This window comes from Arachis ipaensis, chromosome B6, assembly GCF_059453495.1.
Source record: "Arachis ipaensis isolate K30076 ecotype BB chromosome B6, ASM5945349v1, whole genome shotgun sequence".
NCBI lineage: Eukaryota > Viridiplantae > Streptophyta > Magnoliopsida > Fabales > Fabaceae > Arachis > Arachis ipaensis.
Genome location: NC_142441.1, coordinates 46,642,859 through 46,661,667, shown reverse-complemented (window position 1 = coordinate 46,661,667; position 18,809 = coordinate 46,642,859). Strand labels below are relative to the sequence as shown.

Below are 18,809 nucleotides of genomic sequence, written 5' to 3'. Positions count from 1 at the left end.
TACACTTTCAGTCAATCAAAATTAAACTCTTAATAAAAAGTGTTCACCCCTTAATATTTCTCATAATATTTTTTATACTCTAGTTTTGTTCCTTTTTTTATTTGTTTCCTTTTTATTTTTGGTATTGAATTTTTTTTCTTTCTTTTTTGGGTCAGATTTTTTTTTTTGTTTTGATTTTGTTTTCTACTTTTCTTTCTGACAATGCCATTTGAGGCCCAACTTGGGCCTAATTTACTGAATTTGGAAGATTTGGCGCAAATTACATGAGGGCCCAAGAAGCCCACTAAACCGTTATCCGCCTATGTAGGAAACTAGAAAGAGCGTGTGTGTGCTGTCTCTTCCGCCAAGAAGCCAGCAGCCATGCCTGCAACTCCATTTTCGTCGTGCTCGTACCTCATCCTTCAGCCACGCTTCAACTCCTACTTCAACCCTCTCTTCCGTTCCTTCACCTACCAGCTCTCTACTTCACTGCTCTCCTTCAATGGAATCAAGTTCACCGCCGCCAGAATCCACTCTTCACTCTCGCCGGCGGCGGAGACCGAGTCTCAGAGCGGCGGTGGCGGAAGGTCTGGAGCTTTATCTCCCGGTCCTATAGTCGCTGGAGAGGTGCAGAGGATCGACGTGAACCCTCCCAAGGGGACGCGTGATTTCCCCCCCGAGGAAATGCGCTTGCGCAACTGGCTCTTCAACAATTTCAAAGAGGTTTTATTTGATTTTTCACTTGAATTTACTTGAAAAGCTTCAATACTACTTTATGCATATGCCTGTTTATGATTCGATTTGGTTCTAGTGTTTAGCTTCAGATTATGGAATTTATTTATCTATTTGGATGGATTAGGTTTCGCGGTTATATGGATTTGAGGAGGTTGATTTTCCTGTTCTTGAGAATGAGGCATTGTTCACTAGGAAAGCAGGGGAGGAGATTAAGGACCAGGTAACTCTTTTGCTTTAGGTATGTGTCAGTGTCTCCGTATGGTGCTCTGGATTGTACTTTGACGGAAATTGCACTGAAACAGCATGCTTGTAGTGTGGTTAGGAAATATCATTTGTGAATATAGGAAATCATAAATTATAAATTAAGATAGAAGAGAAGGAAAGTGCAACGACAAGTTTTGGAGGAATACGAAAATGTAATCTATACCTTTTCGTTTGTGCAGCTTTATTGTTTTGAAGACCGGGGTAATCGTCGTGTTGCACTGAGGCCAGAACTTACTCCGTCTTTGGCAAGGCTGGTGATACAGAAAGGGTAAATTTTAATTTTGATATTTCAATTTGACCGGTATAGCTATAGTGGATTTTGCATGTGGATGTCAAATTCTCATCCTTATGTTAGTGCTTTTTCTTCCCAGCAAGTCTGTACCACTGCCATTGAAGTGGTTCACTGTTGGACAATGTTGGCGGTATGAGAGAATGACAAGGGGGCGCCGTCGTGAGCATTACCAGTGGAATATGGACATCATTGGTGTTCCTGGTGTTATGGTATGTGCTAAATGTTACACACACTTGAGCATGGAACTCAGTCTGATTCAGCAGGAACTATTTCATCATATAATGAAACTGTCTGAATGTTCCTTGTAATAAAGTCATGAGCTTTTTGTTTTCTTGGTTATTTATATTGTCTATTAGACATGGCTTGGTGGATGTTCATGCTTGGTTCTCATTTGTATACCTTATACTTTTGAATTACTGTGCTGACAATATTGTTGAATGCATTGAATTGTGATAGTTTTAATATGCTTTCTTGTCAGCTTTTTTTTTTTTAATATATATTGTAGGCTGAAGCAGAGCTTATATCGTCTATCGTCTCTTTATTCAAGCGAATAGGAATTAAAGACTCCGATGTCGGGTTTAAAGTTTCCAGCCGAAAGGTTCAAAGTTTTACTTTTCCCATATATTGATGATCTACCTATTTTTCCTTTGGTATTTCTACTTGTGCTGCACTTCTTCTTCTTTGATCTACCGATTTTTCCTTTCGTATTTCTACTTGTGCTGCACTTCTTTAATATCTTACAGATTTGTAGGTAGTTGCAGTCTTCAATAAGAAGTGTTTGGTTCTTATGTTCTTACATATTCATGTGATTCTAGGTGTTGTCTCGGTTTCGTGGTCGTCTTACACTGTTATTTATTTCAATGCTTTCCAGGTTCTACAGGAAGTATTGAAGTGTTATTCCATACCTGAGAGTTTATTTGGCAAGGTCTGCGTCATTATTGACAAAGTGAGTTGTGCAACTTTTTGCTATTTTTGCATGATTTTATTTTTTCAATTGATGGTGGTTGAAGATATAATGGCTTGTCTTTGTTCTTATACTTTGTAAATGTCAAGCAACATAATGTTATATTAGTTGGAATAATGATATGGGGATGCTTATGATTCACCCTTATCTAAGAATAAGTTCAATATGCAAATGATGATTCCAATGGCTTAAGTCAACACCAGCATAACCAAATTTCTACAGCAATCCCTTATTTTTATCTTTTTTTATTTATTTATTCATTTATTTACTTCTATCTTCTAGGTGGCCACCAGTCAATTTTTTTGTTTCGGCAACCTGTGTTGCATAAACTATGTTTTTCAGAATGTAAAGTAAGAAAAGCTATGCCTGTGCTGATTCCCTCTATCAAAGAGTTGCAACATGATTTATCTTTTAACTCCTAGTCTCAAGAAGCACAATGGCTCACTCTATTATAGGCCATCTATCATGAGACTCACAAACAGACTAATTTAAAGATATTCATCCTGACAATAAAACCATGATAAGAGAAAGAGAGAAAAAGCAAATAATGTAACTTAGTATATATATATATGCATGTGTGGGTGTAAATTAATATACCACTCCCCCAATATCATTCCAAAGTTGTAAATAAGATTTGAATGAAGTCATTCATAATAACATTTTTGGATTCCCTTGAATGTTGAATTTATTATATTGTGATGCTTAAAGTGTCATCAATTGGGAATTTTGTGTCTAGGCTTCTGATGGTGTCTGCATCCTCTGCTCTGCTCTTCTATCTCTCTCTGATCCATATGCTTTTATGTACTTCTAATTCACCTGTCTTTGGGGTGACAGAAGTTTCATATTCTGGCATTTTGCCTTGCCAACTTGTTTATAATTTGAAATAAATTCACTGCTTTTTATTTTTTATAGATCGAGAAAATTCCAGTTGATGAGGTAAAGAAAGAGTTGATGGCCGCTGGTGTATCACAAGAGGCTGTCCAGGAGCTTTTGCAAGTCCTTTCTGTAAAGTCATTGACAGAGTTAGAAGGTTCAACTTTTACAGTTAATTTGTTCTAAAACTTTTTAATAGTTTTTGAAATTTCCTGGAAATTATGTTTCTAGTCAATGAAATTATATGTTCAATATATCATTTGGAAGCACAATGATTCATTTTCTAGCTTATGGCATATGCTTAATTCAAAAAAGTTTTTGTTCTTGGAGAATGTCTTTCATTGGTTACTTTTTCTTGAAGCCTATCTATGGCTCCAAAAGGTTCACTGATATGAAACCTAAATTTGGCTGTGCTCAGAGAAGCTTGGAAGCAGTGGGGAAGCAATTGCTGATCTGAAACAGTTGTTTTCACTTGCTGAAAAATTTGGTTACTCTGAATGGATTCAATTTGATGCATCAGTTGTTCGAGGCCTAGCTTACTACACTGGCATTGTATTCGAGGTTAGAATTTTTCATGGTTAATAGTATTGAAATATACGAATTGAGACAAGGATTGTGTTTTGGATGAATTCCTTGAGAGAATCATCTCTCAGCGTCAATATATATATATACATAGGTACAGAAATAAAATCCCTTAATACTAGGAGATATGATAGAATCAGATCCCTTAATACTAGGAGATCCAACAGAATCAGATATCTAAAGACGGAAACTATATCAAAACAGATCTAATCTGATATTCAACACTCCCCCTCAAGCTGGAGCATATAAATCATATGCACCAAGCTTGTTACATATGTATTGTATCCGAGGACCCCGGAGAGCTTTGGTGAAAATATCTGCAAGTTGATCGTTGGAGTTGACAAAGGCCGTTACTATTTCCCCACTTTGCAACTTCTCCCTTATGAAATGGCAATCAATCTCTATGTGCTTGGTCCGTTCATGAAACACAGGGTTGGAAGCAATATGTAAGGCAGCTTGATTATCGCACACCAGTTCCATCTTACTCGGCTCACAAAACTTAAGTTCCTTAACTAATTGCTTCAACCATATAAGTTCACATGTGGCAAGTGCCATAGCTCTATATTAAGCTTCCGCACTAGATCTTGCTACAACATTTTGCTTCTTACTCTTCCAAGATATCAAGTTTCCACCAATAAAAACACAATAACCAGATGTAGAACGTCTATCAGATGGAGATCCTGCCCAATCTGCATCAGTATACCCAACAATCTGGTTATGTCTTTTATCTTCATACAACAAACCTTTTCCTGGAGCACCTTTGATATATCTAAGGACTCTAACAGCTGCGTCCCAATATCGCATGGGGAGTCAAGAAACTGACTTAGGATACTTGTGGCAAATGAAATATCTGGCCGAGTGACTGTCAAATAATTCAATCGGCCAATTAATCTGCGATATCTACCAGGATCTGCAAGAGGTTCTCCTTGATCTGGACTAAGTTTTGTGTTGGGATCCATTGGTGTATCTACATGTCTAGAATCCAACATTCCAGTTTCTTCAAGAATATCCAAAGCATATTTTCTCTGTGAGATACAGATCCCAGCATTAGATTGTGCCACTTCAATTCCTAGGAAATATTTTAACTTCCCCATATCCTTAGTTTGAAAGTGATCAAACAAGTGCTGTTTTAACTGAGTGATTCCCTCATGATCATCTCCAGTAATGACAATATCATCCACATAAACAACCAGATATATGGAGGTCATGGAGGAAGAATGACGGAAGAAAACTGAATGATCTGCTTCACTTTGAATCATGCCAAATTTAGAAATAACAGCACTAAAGCGACCAAACCAAGCTTGAGGGGATTGTTTCAAGCCATATAAAGATCGGCGTAAATGACATACTAAGCCGGAAGACTCCCCCTGAGCAACAAACCCCGGAGGTTGCTCCATGTATACTTCTTCCTCGAGATCACCATGTAAGAAAGCATTTTTAATATCAAGTTGATGAAGAGGCCAATGGCGAATGGCAGCCATAGAAAGAAAAAGACGAACAAAGGCCATCTTCGCAACAGGAGAGAAGGTATCACCATAGTCCAAACCAAAGATTTGAGTGTAGCCCTTAGCCACAAGGCGGGCTTTTAATCGATCAATGGTTCCGTCTGAGCCGACCTTAATAGTATAGATCCAACGACAACCCACAGTAGATTTGCCCGGTGGCAATGGAACAAGATCCCAAGTACCAGTAGAATGTAAGGCAGACATCTCCTCAATCATAGCCTGGCGCCACCCTGGATGTGAAAGAGCTTCTACTGTTGTTTTGGGTATAGAAATAGAAGACAAAGAGGAGGTAAAGGCATAGTGCGAAGATGATAAACGATGGTAACTAAGAAAATTATAAATAGGATTAGGATTACGGGTGGAACGAGTACCTTGTCTGAGAGCAATAGGAGGACTACTGCTAACTCCCGAAGAAGGATTCAAGGACGGTTCAACCACGGGTTCAGGAGATGAGTTATCTTGGACTGCAGGCCGTGGGCGGCGATGATAAACCTGGAGAGGCTTTGTGGGAATAGGAGGCCCATCTAAGTAAGGAACAGGAAGCACCTCCGTAATGGAAGGTGAAGTGATGTCGGGTGCAGAGAAAAAAGGGGTATTCTCAAGAAAAGTGACATCGGCAAACACGAAGAAACGATTAAGAGCTGGAGAATAACAACGATAACCCTTTTGAAATCGAGTGTACCCTAAGAAAACACATTTGATAGAGCGAGCAGTTAACTTGTCTTTGCTTGGGTTAAGATCATGGATGAAACAAGTACAACCAAAGACTCGTAGTGGAAGAGAAAAAATGTGCTCATGAGGAAATAAAATGGAATGAGGAACTTGATTTTGCAAAACAGAAGAAGGCATACGATTAATTAAATAACATGCAGTCAGAACAGCATCACCCCAAAACTTAAGGGGAACATGAGTATGGAGAAGAAGAGTGCGAGCAGTTTCAATCAAGTGACGATGTTTACGCTCAGCCACACCATTCTGTTGAGGGGTATGAGGACAAGATGACTGATGTAGAATGCCTTGGGAGGACAAGTAAGACGAAAAGGGTGCTGAAAAATACTCACGAGCATTATCACTTCGTAAAATTTTAATTGAAGTTTTGAATTGGTTTTGAATTTCAGAACAGAAAGACTGAAATGTACAAATAATTCAAATCTGTCCTTCATTAAATATAACCAAGTGCAACGAGAAAAGTCATCAATAAAGGTGACAAAATAACGAAAACCAGAATGAGAAGTAACCCGACTAGGTCCCCATACATCAGAATGAATAACAGAAAAGGGAGACGCAGCCCGTGTATTGACACGACTTGAAAAAGAACTACGAACATGTTTACCTAAATGACAAGTTTGACACTCTAAGGTAGTAAGACGAGATAAACTCGGGACCATAGCTTGTAACTTCGAGAGGCTGGGATGTCCCAGGCGACAATGGACCACGTTCGGAGACTCAACAACAGCAACAGAAGATACAGTAGTAGTGGGTAAGGCAAGCCGATATAGTCCTTGAGACTCACATCCTGTACCAATCGTCTGTCCCGTCCCTCGATCCTGCACAATGACGGAGTCAGCAAAAAGGTAACCGAACAATTGAGAGAACGAGTAAGTTGGCTAATAGAAATCAAATTGAAAGGACAATTGGGCATGTAAAGAACAGATTTCAAAGGTAATGTAGGAAGAGGAGTAGCTTGACCTATTCCCTTAACACCAATTTTAGAACCATCAGCCAAAGTGATAGAAGGAAGAAATGCAGGGTGTTCAAGTTTAGAGAGGACAGAAGAAGTACCAGAAAACCATCAGCCAAAGTGATAGAAGGAAGAAATGCAGGGTGTTCAAGTTTAGAGAGGACAGAAGAAGTACCAGAAATGTGATCAGAAGCACCTAAGTCAAGGACCCATGGTCCAAGAGAAGAGGAATGAGAGATACAAGCAACAGAATTACCAGAGTGGGCCACCGAAGCAACGGGAGTAGATGCCTGCTTTGAAGCTTGGTACTTGAGAAACTCATCATAATCATTGCCAGAGACAAATATCCCTTGTGGTTGTGCGGCGGAGTGAACGTCAGATGGCTCATTAGTTTGGACAACATTAGCTACCTTGGTAGGACGACCATGGAGAGCATAACATTTATCTTGAGTATGACCAATCCTATGGCAATGGGTACAACTAAGGCGAGTACGATTACCACGACCCCCACGGCCGCCGCGAGTGGGCACTTGAAAGGACACTTGAGAAGAAGATTGGGATGCCAATGCAGTTTGGTCGAAAGTATGGGTCTCAAGAGAGGGGCCGGATTGCAAGAGTCGTGCAAATACGTCTTGAAGGGAAGGAACGGGTGAGGTGCCCAATATTTGTTGCCGAAGAGATTCAAGTTCAGCTGGCAACCCAAGTAACGTAAGTACCAAAAACAGCTTTCCCTGTTGAGCATGATGGTCATCAGCATTAGACACATAGGAAAGGAGAGTCGAAAACTCCTCCTTGACAGCTTCCACAGCTCCAACATAAGATTCCATATTAGTTCCTTGAAGCTGTAAACTACACAGCTTCTTAGCAACATGGTAAAGTCTTGCAATGTCATTAGTGTATAAAGCTTTAGCACGATTCCACACCTTTTTACAAGTTTTGTAAGCCCGAAACATAGTTAGCTTCGGTGGATCAATGGTCTGCCACATAAGGTTACATAGCTGGGCATCAATCTTCTTCCAAGTGGTTTTGTCAGCGGCGCAAACATCATCAACAGATTTAGTAAGGTGGTCTTCATAGCCTTGGCCCATGAACCAAAGTTCCACAGAATCAGCCCAAGAAAGGTAATTTTTGGCACCCATCAATTTTTCAGAGGTCATTGTAGCGGTTCCAGAAACGACAGATGTTAGAACAACCGGTTTACCACCATTGGAGTTGGTGTCGGGGGTTACCTCAGAAGACATGATGGCAGACACTCAGAAACGGCCGGAAAACACCTGCAGAAGGGAAATGAGGGCCGGTAAAAGCCTGGGCAGCGGAGAAATTTTGGGGACAGGCCGAACTTGGCTTTCCGGTTCTGATTCTGGGGTTGCTTCGGAGTGGGTTTGATGTTTGACAAGGTTGTGGCCGGAAAAAGAGTTTCTGACGAAGAGACAGCTGATAGTGTCAGCTGGTGGGAAAAGGGAACACGACTGAGAGATTGCAGCCGGAAAAGAAGAAAAAAAAACAAATAGAAACCAGAGCCGGGTCGGAACCCGCTCTGATACCAACTTGAAATATACGAATGGAGTGAGACAAGGATTGTGTTTTGGATGAATTCCTTGAGAGAATCATCTCTCAGCGTCAATATATATATATATATATATATATATATATATATAGGTTCAGAAATAAAATCCCTTAATACTAGGAGATCCAAAAGAATCAGATATCTAAAGACGGAAACTATATCAAAACAGATCTAATCTGATATTCAACAATACTAATCAGATGTTTAATGTCTGCAATACATATGGTTAATTTTATTCAGTGACCTTCTTGGTCTAATTTCCTGTACGTATATCACTTCTCCCTTGCATAAATAAATGCTTTCTCTCTTTAGATAAAGACCTAGTTCTGTGACAACTGTGTTGAAGATTAATTCGGATATTGATGAAAGTATGACTTGTGTTTTGAAATATATACTATTCATGTATAATGGCATATTATATACAGTTTGGCAAATAATGGCTGGAATGCGATTAAAACCATTTTCTTGGTTTAAATATTTTTCTCATTGGCTTAAACTTAGACATTAAAAGAATTCTTTTCAGTTCTTCCTGAGATAATTTTAATTCATTTATACTCATGTGGCATGGAGGCAAAGAGCATGATATGTGCAAATTCTTGGAGCAAGTCACTGTAGCATGTAAGATCCTTAGTGATAATGTGATATCATCATGATATCCAACAAGATAAAATGCAAATGCGGAATCCTATCGTTGCCCTCTATGTTTTCTTTTTGATGATTTCTTCATTTTATATTGAAAAGTAGAAAAAGAACATGGAAAATGAAACAGTTAGGTTTCTAATGTTTGAAGGCACACCATAGGTTTACTAGCTATGTATTGCTGCAATGAAGTTACATTTGTCCCTGACTCCCCGTTATATGTTTCATGAAGTACAGTTGTGCCATAGCATATCAGTTGTGTTTCTAAGGTTACACATTAATAGGAAGTGATAGTTTTGTTGATACATTATTATTGTATTGGTTCTAAATATTATGTTAATATGTTTGTTTATAGCCAAGGCACATATTGGCTGTTTTATCTTCCATTGTTTAAACGATTAATTTCTTCAGTAGGGTTTTGATCGAGAAGGAAAGCTGCGAGCTATTTGTGGTGGTGGTCGTTATGATCATTTGTTCTCAACTTTTGGTGCTGATGACATTCCTGCCTGTGGTTTTGGATTTGGTGATGCAGTTGTAGTGGAAGTAAGTCTAACTTTTAAGTAGTAGGAAAAATGGGAAAATCATGATGTTTTGCATTTTTATAAATTACTTGCTGCCTTCGTCTTTGACACTTTATTTTACATTTAGGACTAGGTGCATGAAGCAAATCATGAGAAACTATGCAATTTATTATCTATAGTTCTTTAGAAAGCCACATCTTTTGATGTGATGTAATGACTTTATAAGCTTTGACTCCAATTATATTCTGTTTCTGATTCCAAGTTGTACAACTTGCAGTTAACTGGGTTTGTACTGAGATTCTTTGGCGATTCTTGCGAAATCCTATAGGCTTTTAGAGCAAAGAGGATTACATAAAAAAAAAAAGGAGCAAAGAGGATAATGTATTTAAAAACGGTTACTCATGCATAATTTTTCAACTAAATTCATGCTTTTGCAGCTTATATCGGACAGATTTTGCTGGATATTGTTACTTTCCTTCTTATTTTGACTGGAAATTGTTCTCTTAAAATTTGAGTGATTTCCTTTCTCTTCCTTAGACTGACTGTAGTTCTTTTTGAAAAGCTTTGTGCAATTTGCTATTCATGCTGTTCTTAAGTGTTTTAAAGTTTGTCCTGCATCTCTTCCTATATTCAACAACAGCCTAGTCTTGGTTTACCATGTAGGGTTGGTTATATGGATCATGGGACACCATGTCCTATGGTAAACCATTTCTGTAAACAAACCATGAAACTCTGTCTTTTTCAATGGTTTCACTTGAAGAATTTTGGGTCTTTCTTCCCTAACAACCGAGCTACCCTCTGTTTGATCTATTCTTTTTATTTGGGTTTCTACGGGTTTTCCACAGATGACTAAACCATCTGAGATGGGAATTTCACCATCATCTCTACAGTTGATGCTAACCCTACTAACTTACCCTCCAATGCATCCTTGTCTAGTTGTTTACTCATTCAACACAACATTCTTATCTCTGCCGCAATAAGTTTATTTTCTTGATGCCTTTTCACCATCTAACATCTAAGCCCAACATTAAAAGTCTTACAGCTTCGCGGCAAAATGTTCCCTTAAACTTTGAGGGTTACATCTCTCTTTATTGATCCATAATTTTGTATAATTGGCCCATAATAAATAAACTATGCATCAGTTGAAGATTTACTTCTTTTACTTTGATTAAAGATAAATTAAGGGAAAAAACATACTTTGTTTAGATTACATTATATTGTCATCTCTTTTTCCCGATCATTTTTAGTTCCCATTCTGTAATAGGCTTTATCCCTAGTTAAAGGTAGTGTGCATCTATTAAGATGCTTCAGTTTATGTAGTCAACACCATCCCATGTGCAGTAAATTTATAGGGGCACTCTAATACAGCAACCGATAAGCCTTATCCCTCTAGGTGAGATTTTCTGTATGGATCAAGCAATGTTATAGTTCCCCAATATATTATAGGGAACTGATATCTTACTTTCTCAGCTATGCTGATTTTCTTTGTTACTTAATGCTATTCTCTGATGTGAATTGGTCTCATTGATTTTGGCCTCTGTTCTGTTTTTCCCTTCTTCTTTTAACACATACCCTTGTCCTCCTTGCTCTTTGAACAGTTACTTAGAGAAAAGGGTCTGCTACCGGATCTCAGCTTACAAATGGATTACATTGTATGTGCCTTGGATGAAGATCTTCAAGGTTCTGCTGCTATGGTTGCTCATGTTCTCAGAAAAAAGGGACAGAGTGTTGACTTAGTTTTGGAAAGCAAACCTCTTAAGTGGTAAAAATTCATGCTTAAATTTTTTTTCTTTCCTTGTTAAAGTGCACTTGCATGTTATAATGTCTTCTGATATGATATATAATTCCTCATTCACATTCTAGGGTTTTTAAGCGAGCTGCCCGAAATAATGCTCAGCGGCTTGTATTAGTGGGGAGCTCTGAGTGGCAAAGGGGTGTGGTTGGTGTCAAAATTCTTGCTACTGGTGAACAGTACGAGGTTAAGCTGGATGAACTGATATAAATCAGAATTTTATTCTTGTTAATTTTTTTGGTTATGTATTTTGGTCTCGTTAGTGCTAGTATCTTTTACCTTTAATTTTTACCCTAGTCTAACTTTAGTACTTGTTTATGTATGTATATGCATAAATGCCCGACTCTGTTGATGATGTTATCCTTTGTTCCTTCATTTCCAAAAGCATTTATTTCTGTTCATATTTACATTTTATCGAATCAAGTTCTTCACCTGTATGGATGTACCAGACCTCTCTCTCTCTACACATGGACACACACATTGAATCACAAACAAACTTGAATACACACATTTTATTTGTTTATATATTGAAAAAGTAGTATAGATTATTCCTTATCTTTTTTTTAGAGTACCCATATTGCAGATGTATCCAAGGCCATATCAAGAATAGATCAAAGGCGAATATTCAGATGAAATCTTGATTTAGATGATTTGTTTTACAGATCCTTTCAACTAAAAGTTATCATACTATCCTTACCTTAGATGTTCATTGTTAGTAAATCAATACTCCTTTACCTCAAGAATGCGTTTTTATTCAATAAAAGTGATCCATGTAATTATGATGATATTGACGTGGTTAGGGGTGTAGCAGGCATCTTTTATTTGCAGTGGGGAAGAAAATATTGGGCAAAGAATATGCAAACTTTATGCAGTTGAATGAATGAATCTTCAATTTCCATCAAATATGACAAAGTATACAGCTGGGTTTAGTTTTTTATGATAGTTTTGGTGAATTCTTCTGCATGCATTTTTTATTTCAGAGTACTAAATGTTTTGATCTTAACTAAATACTAAGTACTAAAGAATTAAAGATGTTGTGATGTGCGTTTGAGCAAAGCTGCTACGTTTCTGCTATTCTGCTTAATATGTTTGCATTTTTTGAGGAGATGCAGCTGTGAATGAGTGGATGATATGAGTAGAGTGCCATTATTATTTATTTCTCTTTTATCTTGAATTAGTACAGTTTCATTTATCTTTGAAATTTGAAAGTAGTCCACTGTAGTCATATTTATCTTGATTCCCCTTTTCCATGTTGCCTGAAATGTTTATCTTTGTTCTCTCTTCTGAGAAGTTGATGGTATGATGTTTTTTTATGCAGTGCTGGAACTTGACCATCCAGTAATTTGACAAAGAATTTCAGATTTATGTTTCTTTTATTTTCTTTTCTTTTAATGCTTTGGTGTGATAACACTTATCTCTGTCCCTGCTGGTCATGAGCCTAAGCTCTGGTTTTAGAAGGGAAACAAGACGGTGTTTGCTACTTTACTTGTTGAGGTATATGTTAATTATGATATTGAACATACAGTAGAGTAATTTATGCTTTATATTACTGGTGCATATTACAGGCACTTTATTCTGGTTGGTATGCATAAGTATAAAGTGCCTCTTGTACAATGAGGATTGGTTCTACTTGGTAGGTAATGACAGCTACTCTCATAAGTTCTATGCTTATGGATGACATGACGTCACTAGTTTGAAAAACTATAATACTGATTGATGCTCTGGTGGTTTAATATCTTTATTCCTAGCTTTAGTTGCGGACAAATGTTCCCACTTGCCCAAATCCCATTGTAAAGAAAGCCCCTGCCTGCAACAGCAAATATACAAAGAAATGATCATGTCCAAATAGCAGGTCATAGATTGCACAGTGAAGCATATACATCCCCATTATGATCTCCAGTGGGTTGATCCTGTTGGTTAAAGTAAGGGCCATCATTATGAATCTCATGAGTTAGTAATATATGGACTATGGTGTAATCATCAGATATTGTCACTGCATTCTTTACTTTACATTCTAACGTTATGTATTACATTTTCTTTAAGTACAAAATTGTATCACAAGAAAAGAAAAATAATAAAAAAAGAATATGGTTGTGTTCCTGTTGCTCTTTCTCCTTAAGTTTTAGGTTTATTTTTCATGCTTCAATTAAATTTTCCTGTGGATAATTGTAGATTGCACAATGGCTATTTGTTGTGCCGGTTGAATAGATTGCTTTTAGATAAAGTGATAAACTAACTGCAAGACAGCTGGTACCTTTCTATTATTCGGAATGGAAAGTGTGAATCACTTGATGGCCTTGTATTGTTCCTTTGTTTCAGGGCATTTTCAAGCTTCTCTGTTGCAACCCATTCATTGACACGGTTCACTTTTAAGAGTCCTGTAATTGTTGCTTTAGTTCGATGGTGTGACATGACATTCTCGAAGAGTATCCAGGATACTAGCAGATGTATGGATCTGTCCCATAGTTATTTGAATGGAGAATAATTAAGATAACTGAGCACACAAAGTTCTACACTTCTGTCAGAAATCAATTACCTTGGGGTGGAAAGTGCATTTAGAATTGTAATGGTTGCTTGGATATATATGGCAATCTGCTTTTTGAGACTGACTTCTGGAATTAACACACAGGATAGTATAACTATGCAGTAAAAGAAGAATGTGACCAGTGTGCGATGATCTTCCTCACAAAGAAGAAAGCATAGATAAGATGAAGTCTCTTCAAAAGTGATACCCTCTGAATGATACATATTGTTCCAATCAGTATATGATTTTATAATTTATATATGAGAAATTGAAGTCTTCTTAGCTCTTGATATAACAATTTAACCCTTGAGTACCTTGCAAAGAAGGATTTCCTTGCTCATTTTCTTAAAGAGAAGCTGGACCAGATGACCACTGTGCTGCTGATATCGGTATGCATTAAATGTATTTGGTAGTTCATTTTTTACCTAGGAAGCAGCAAAAAGCCGAAAACATGATATAGTATCAAATTATCAATGAATCAGATTAGAAATAAATAGCTCACTTTTACATCACCCACAAAGAGGAATTCCCAGCCCTTAAGGCTTGCCCTAACTGCTGGATCCATATTTTCCACTGTAGTTCGGTCTTTCCATCCCCCAGCATCTATTATTGCTTGTATCTGCCAATCTCCTGTCCCCATTTGTTACAGAGGAAGTTTGAACAAATCAGAAGCTCAAAGTGATATGCTAAGGCGATTCTCTGAATTTGGTCCATTGAGCTTCTTAACTCGCCATTGAACCCAAAGAATGAGTATGTATAGTCAAGTGACATCTCTTGAAGGTGTGTCATCATACATTCTTCTGAGTTTACTGTGCATGCATAGTAAAAAAGAAAAAGTTAAAAGAGTTTCTGATTTACTGCAATCTCCAAGAATGCAGATGCTTTACTGATTTGGCATGACAGCTTAACAATGTGGATGTTGTAATTACCGACCAAATTCCCTTCTGGCTTGAACCAATCCCAACTTTGGATTCTCAAGAAGATAAGGAATTCTATTCCAATGAAAATCTGCATCTGGTTGGAAATCTGCATCAAATATTGCTACAAACTCACAATTCTCACCATGTTTTGTATCGAAACCCTCTTTTAGAGCACCTGCCTTGTAGCCATTCCGATTTCTCCTTGTTTCATACTTGACATGATTACCTTTCTGTATCCCCTTTTATACTCTATTTCAACTGATTCCTGCATGTTTCTAAATATTGTTAAGGTCAACTTTAACACACAAACTTGGGATCAGCAATGAATGTGCAGTTGATTAATTAGGCACCCTTAAGACTTCATTTGTTGAATCATCAAGAACCTGAAATATGAACCTCTCAGCTGGCCATGAAAGCCCACATACTGCTCCAATGGAAAGCTTGTATACCTGGAAGCAGAAAGTGAGTTGTTTTGGCCGAGGTAATTCACCTTTGTCTTTTAATAATTACCAACAGTAATGTATCTCAGTATTACTCCTTCCTAGTTCTTGCAAAAACATCGAACTTCTGTGATCCTTTACTTTGTCAGTTAGTTGTTTGATATATTATTTATTGATATCTGCCATGGTTATATCTCCGCATCATTAATTTTGAAAATTATGTATTTTGTTGCACAGAAGTTGAATTAAAATAATGACTCTTTGAAAGAGCACCCTTGTTTAAGGTTTTCTAAAAGATGCTAAATTTTTGTGGGTAAAATTAAATGCTACATATGGAAAAGTTTGAATCTGTTCAAGGTTTACTAAATAAGATGCAGGTTACCTCCTCATTATAATTGGATACCTTTTGCTTCTCTCAAGGCTATGCTTCATGGCATCCAAATTGTACTTATTGTATTTTTTCTTCCTCAGCACTTTGACAATCAAAATATGCCTACTCTTTCAATAAATAGCATGATTGACATAATTGAGCACAATATGACTCCTAGTTTCAACAGTGGAATTATCACTGGGATTCGTATTGATTGCCACACATAGTGCACTACTTGGAGCATATTCTGGAAGCTCACCATCTGGCTCGTCAAAGAATAGGTTTCTCATTGTTTAGGGGTCGTACTTGGGAGTTGGAAATGATTATTGAGCCTAAAGAGAAGGATGCTTCGGGGCTCGAGGCAATTGTAGATGGGTAAGTGACTTGTTGAAGGCAGATGATCAAGTGGGTTTGATTTGTGTTAGAGCTTACACCATTTAAATAGGAAGAAAATGCAGGGGGCCAACATCAGGACAAGCATTTGGTTTAAGTGGAAGAATGTAGTATATTGAGTGAACTCTTAAGAGGAGTTCTCTTCCTTTTATGAGACACATTCGTCAAGAAACCAACAAGGTTGTGACATAGCTAATTGATAGCTGGACTTGTCTTTCACTGCCAACATGATGATTTTTAGTGTGCATAATCTTCATCAGAGTATTAACTGTGTGTGTTCTATTTAATTTACGGACTGTGTTATATTGTGGGCAAGTATTAGATAAATGCCAACAGAATCATCCAGTCGTTTTTAGTGACTATATTTATGCTTAGATACTGCCTAACAGTGTTCTCACATGTTCCTCTCTGTTTTTATCCGTGTTTTATGTTCCTCTTGTGATCAGGAGTATAATTAGTCACATAAAACTTAGTTAATTTGATTCTTTGCAGATTTGTCTCAAACAGATTAACCACAAGCAAAATTTAACAGACTTCCATGCGTTAATCTCCTGGCGCTCTAAATGATCCTGCTCAAATTTACTTTATTGGTCCAACCCCGACCAATTGGGTAGTGCTTGATCATTGGTGCGTAGTTCCACTATGTAATGTGAATCTATAGAAGTATTCTTAAGTTTGAAATTTCCCAAGTTCATGAAGTAGTACCAATGTCTGAAAAGCTACAAACTGATTCCTGCATTTCCCGAGATTTTGAAGTAGTACCTCATATTGATGCATTTATGCATTACTGCTATTTATCTTCATTTTTTCCACCAAGGGATATATATATATATTTTATCTCCTATATTTATGTTCTCTCTTACGGTTTTTTTTTTTTCAATAATTTATTCTCTTGCTAAAACAAATCACTTTGCAAGATCAAGAGTCAAGAATAGGAAGTGGGAATGTAGTGGAAACATGGAGATGAACCCTTGTCACCAAAGTGAAACAGGTGTTCCAAAGTGATGGATATGATAAAGAGAAGAGGGTTTGCATTTAATATTAAAGTTCAATAATTTCTTGACGCTAGCATCTCTGATAAGGTAGAATTTAATAGTAGGAAGAAATGCAGTTGATTATAGCACAGAGCTTTGTTATTTTTAATTATAGTTTATGTAACCCTTTTCCTTGAGATCCCTAAAGTATATCCTGTTGTTGTTTTTCAACCTTAAGAGTCTGGGGCGATTGTTTAAGACAATATGATTTTCTCTTCTTCTAGTTGAACCTGCCGTATGTTAATCCCAAACTTTTGCAAGTTTATGCTCTCTGGTATTTTAGAAATGACCTGAAGCAGAATATATCGATGAATGACCAGTGTTGGAGAATCAACATATAGAAATAAAATATTATAATGTCGGACTCAGATAGCCTGTATTTGTCCTGTAACAGCTTGTAGTTCTTAGGATTTATCAAAATAAATGTCTTCAAATTTGACAATATGTGCACTTTGCTTTAGTGTCATTTTCCCAATGAATTAATTGTTTCGTGCAAGTTGAGAGGGGGAATGTACATTTCCATGGATTCTGCCCTTTTGGCTTCTGCCATTGAGGTCGAAATATTAGTGGCCCACTTGACATTTTGTCACAGTTGCATGAGTATTGAGGCTTTACAGTGTCTTATGTGAAGGGTTCTCTTTTCTTTTTTTTTCTTTTCAAGTATAGCATAAGTGATGGATACTTTGGAGCCATATAGGAAGTATGTTCTTCGTGTCTAATTAGAGTCACTTATGCTGTCATGTGCTTTGCTCTTTGAAAAGAAGAGCTTCGGAATGCAGATTTACTATCTTTACAGTTGTTGCATCGAAGAGTGAGACAGGGAATTATTTTTTTGTGATATTATGTTGTGGAAGGGTTCTTAAGTTCTGACTTTGCACATCAATTACATCTTATTCTCCAACTTACACTTGCACTCACTGATTTTTTTTTTTTTTATCTACTCCTTTCTCTTTTTCTTCATGTATCATTGTTTAGATTGTACTTTGACTTTCAGATTCCTCTGCATTGAATGTGGAACAGATCATATTTCTCTGCTTTAGGAGAGGCTGACAAAATATGCAGAGAACCTTCCTATATAGATATGCACATTTCTCTAACCCTTTTAGGAGCTGTGTTATATCATTTCCCTTTGTGTAATTGTGTTGCTTTCCTTAGACTTGTCTATCTATAGATATTGAGTTTATACTTTATATAGTTGTATATCGGAGAGGAAGATATTGTTTGTCACAGTTGTTGATGTATTTGTTTGGTTTTTATATATTTTGTTGTATATTAGGATGGAAGATGTAGATATTGTTTGTATACTGTTTTATAAATATTGGGTAGCCGAGGCCAATGCTACTCGTCTTTAGACACTGACAGCATATTGTTCCCAACGTGAGTTGTTTGTTGTTTTTGTTTTTGTTTTGTTTTAGGTTAAGTAGTTGTTTCACCAGCAAGCACAGTAACCGCTTTTGGTTTCAATCCGAGCACAGCCAATCCTTCAGCCATGAGCGGTTGCATTTGGTCTTTCTTCACTACATAGTCAATAAGGCCAAATTAGAAATCATGCTAACCAAAATTCTCTAGAGGTGAAAAATTTACGTACAGTTGTCTTCATGTGAAGTTAATAGTTGAAAACTGTTAAATAAGAATTTAATCAAATTTGTCAAATTATTTAACATTTTTCAAATGTCAACTTCATATAACGACAATTACATGCGAGTTTTCACCTTTTCCAACTAGACCGGTAAA

General features: G+C 37.1%; 2 protein-coding genes and 1 pseudogene across 2 annotated transcripts; 1 reads left to right on the top strand and 2 right to left on the bottom strand.

Annotated features, from left to right (window-relative positions):
- Positions 1-293: 293 nt before the first annotated feature.
- Positions 294-11,795, top strand: LOC107648460 (histidine--tRNA ligase, chloroplastic/mitochondrial). The gene is made up of 11 exons (XM_016352316.3): positions 294-702; positions 839-934; positions 1,158-1,246; positions 1,350-1,479; positions 1,776-1,868; positions 2,142-2,216; positions 3,147-3,264; positions 3,526-3,668; positions 9,496-9,624; positions 11,201-11,364; positions 11,466-11,795. The coding sequence occupies exons 1-11, from the start codon at positions 361-363 to the stop codon at positions 11,602-11,604; spliced, it is 1,518 nt and encodes a 505-aa protein (XP_016207802.1). The 5' UTR covers positions 294-360; the 3' UTR covers positions 11,605-11,795.
- Positions 5,558-8,384, bottom strand: LOC107648461 (uncharacterized). The gene has a single exon (XM_088491380.1). It carries the CDS (start codon positions 8,114-8,116, stop codon positions 6,884-6,886), a length of 1,233 nt encoding a protein of 410 aa, XP_088347506.1. The 5' UTR covers positions 8,117-8,384; the 3' UTR covers positions 5,558-6,883.
- Positions 11,796-13,144: 1,349 nt separating the features above from the next.
- Positions 13,145-15,938, bottom strand: LOC107648462 (glucomannan 4-beta-mannosyltransferase 1-like; annotated as a pseudogene).
- Positions 15,939-18,809: the final 2,871 nt, after the last annotated feature.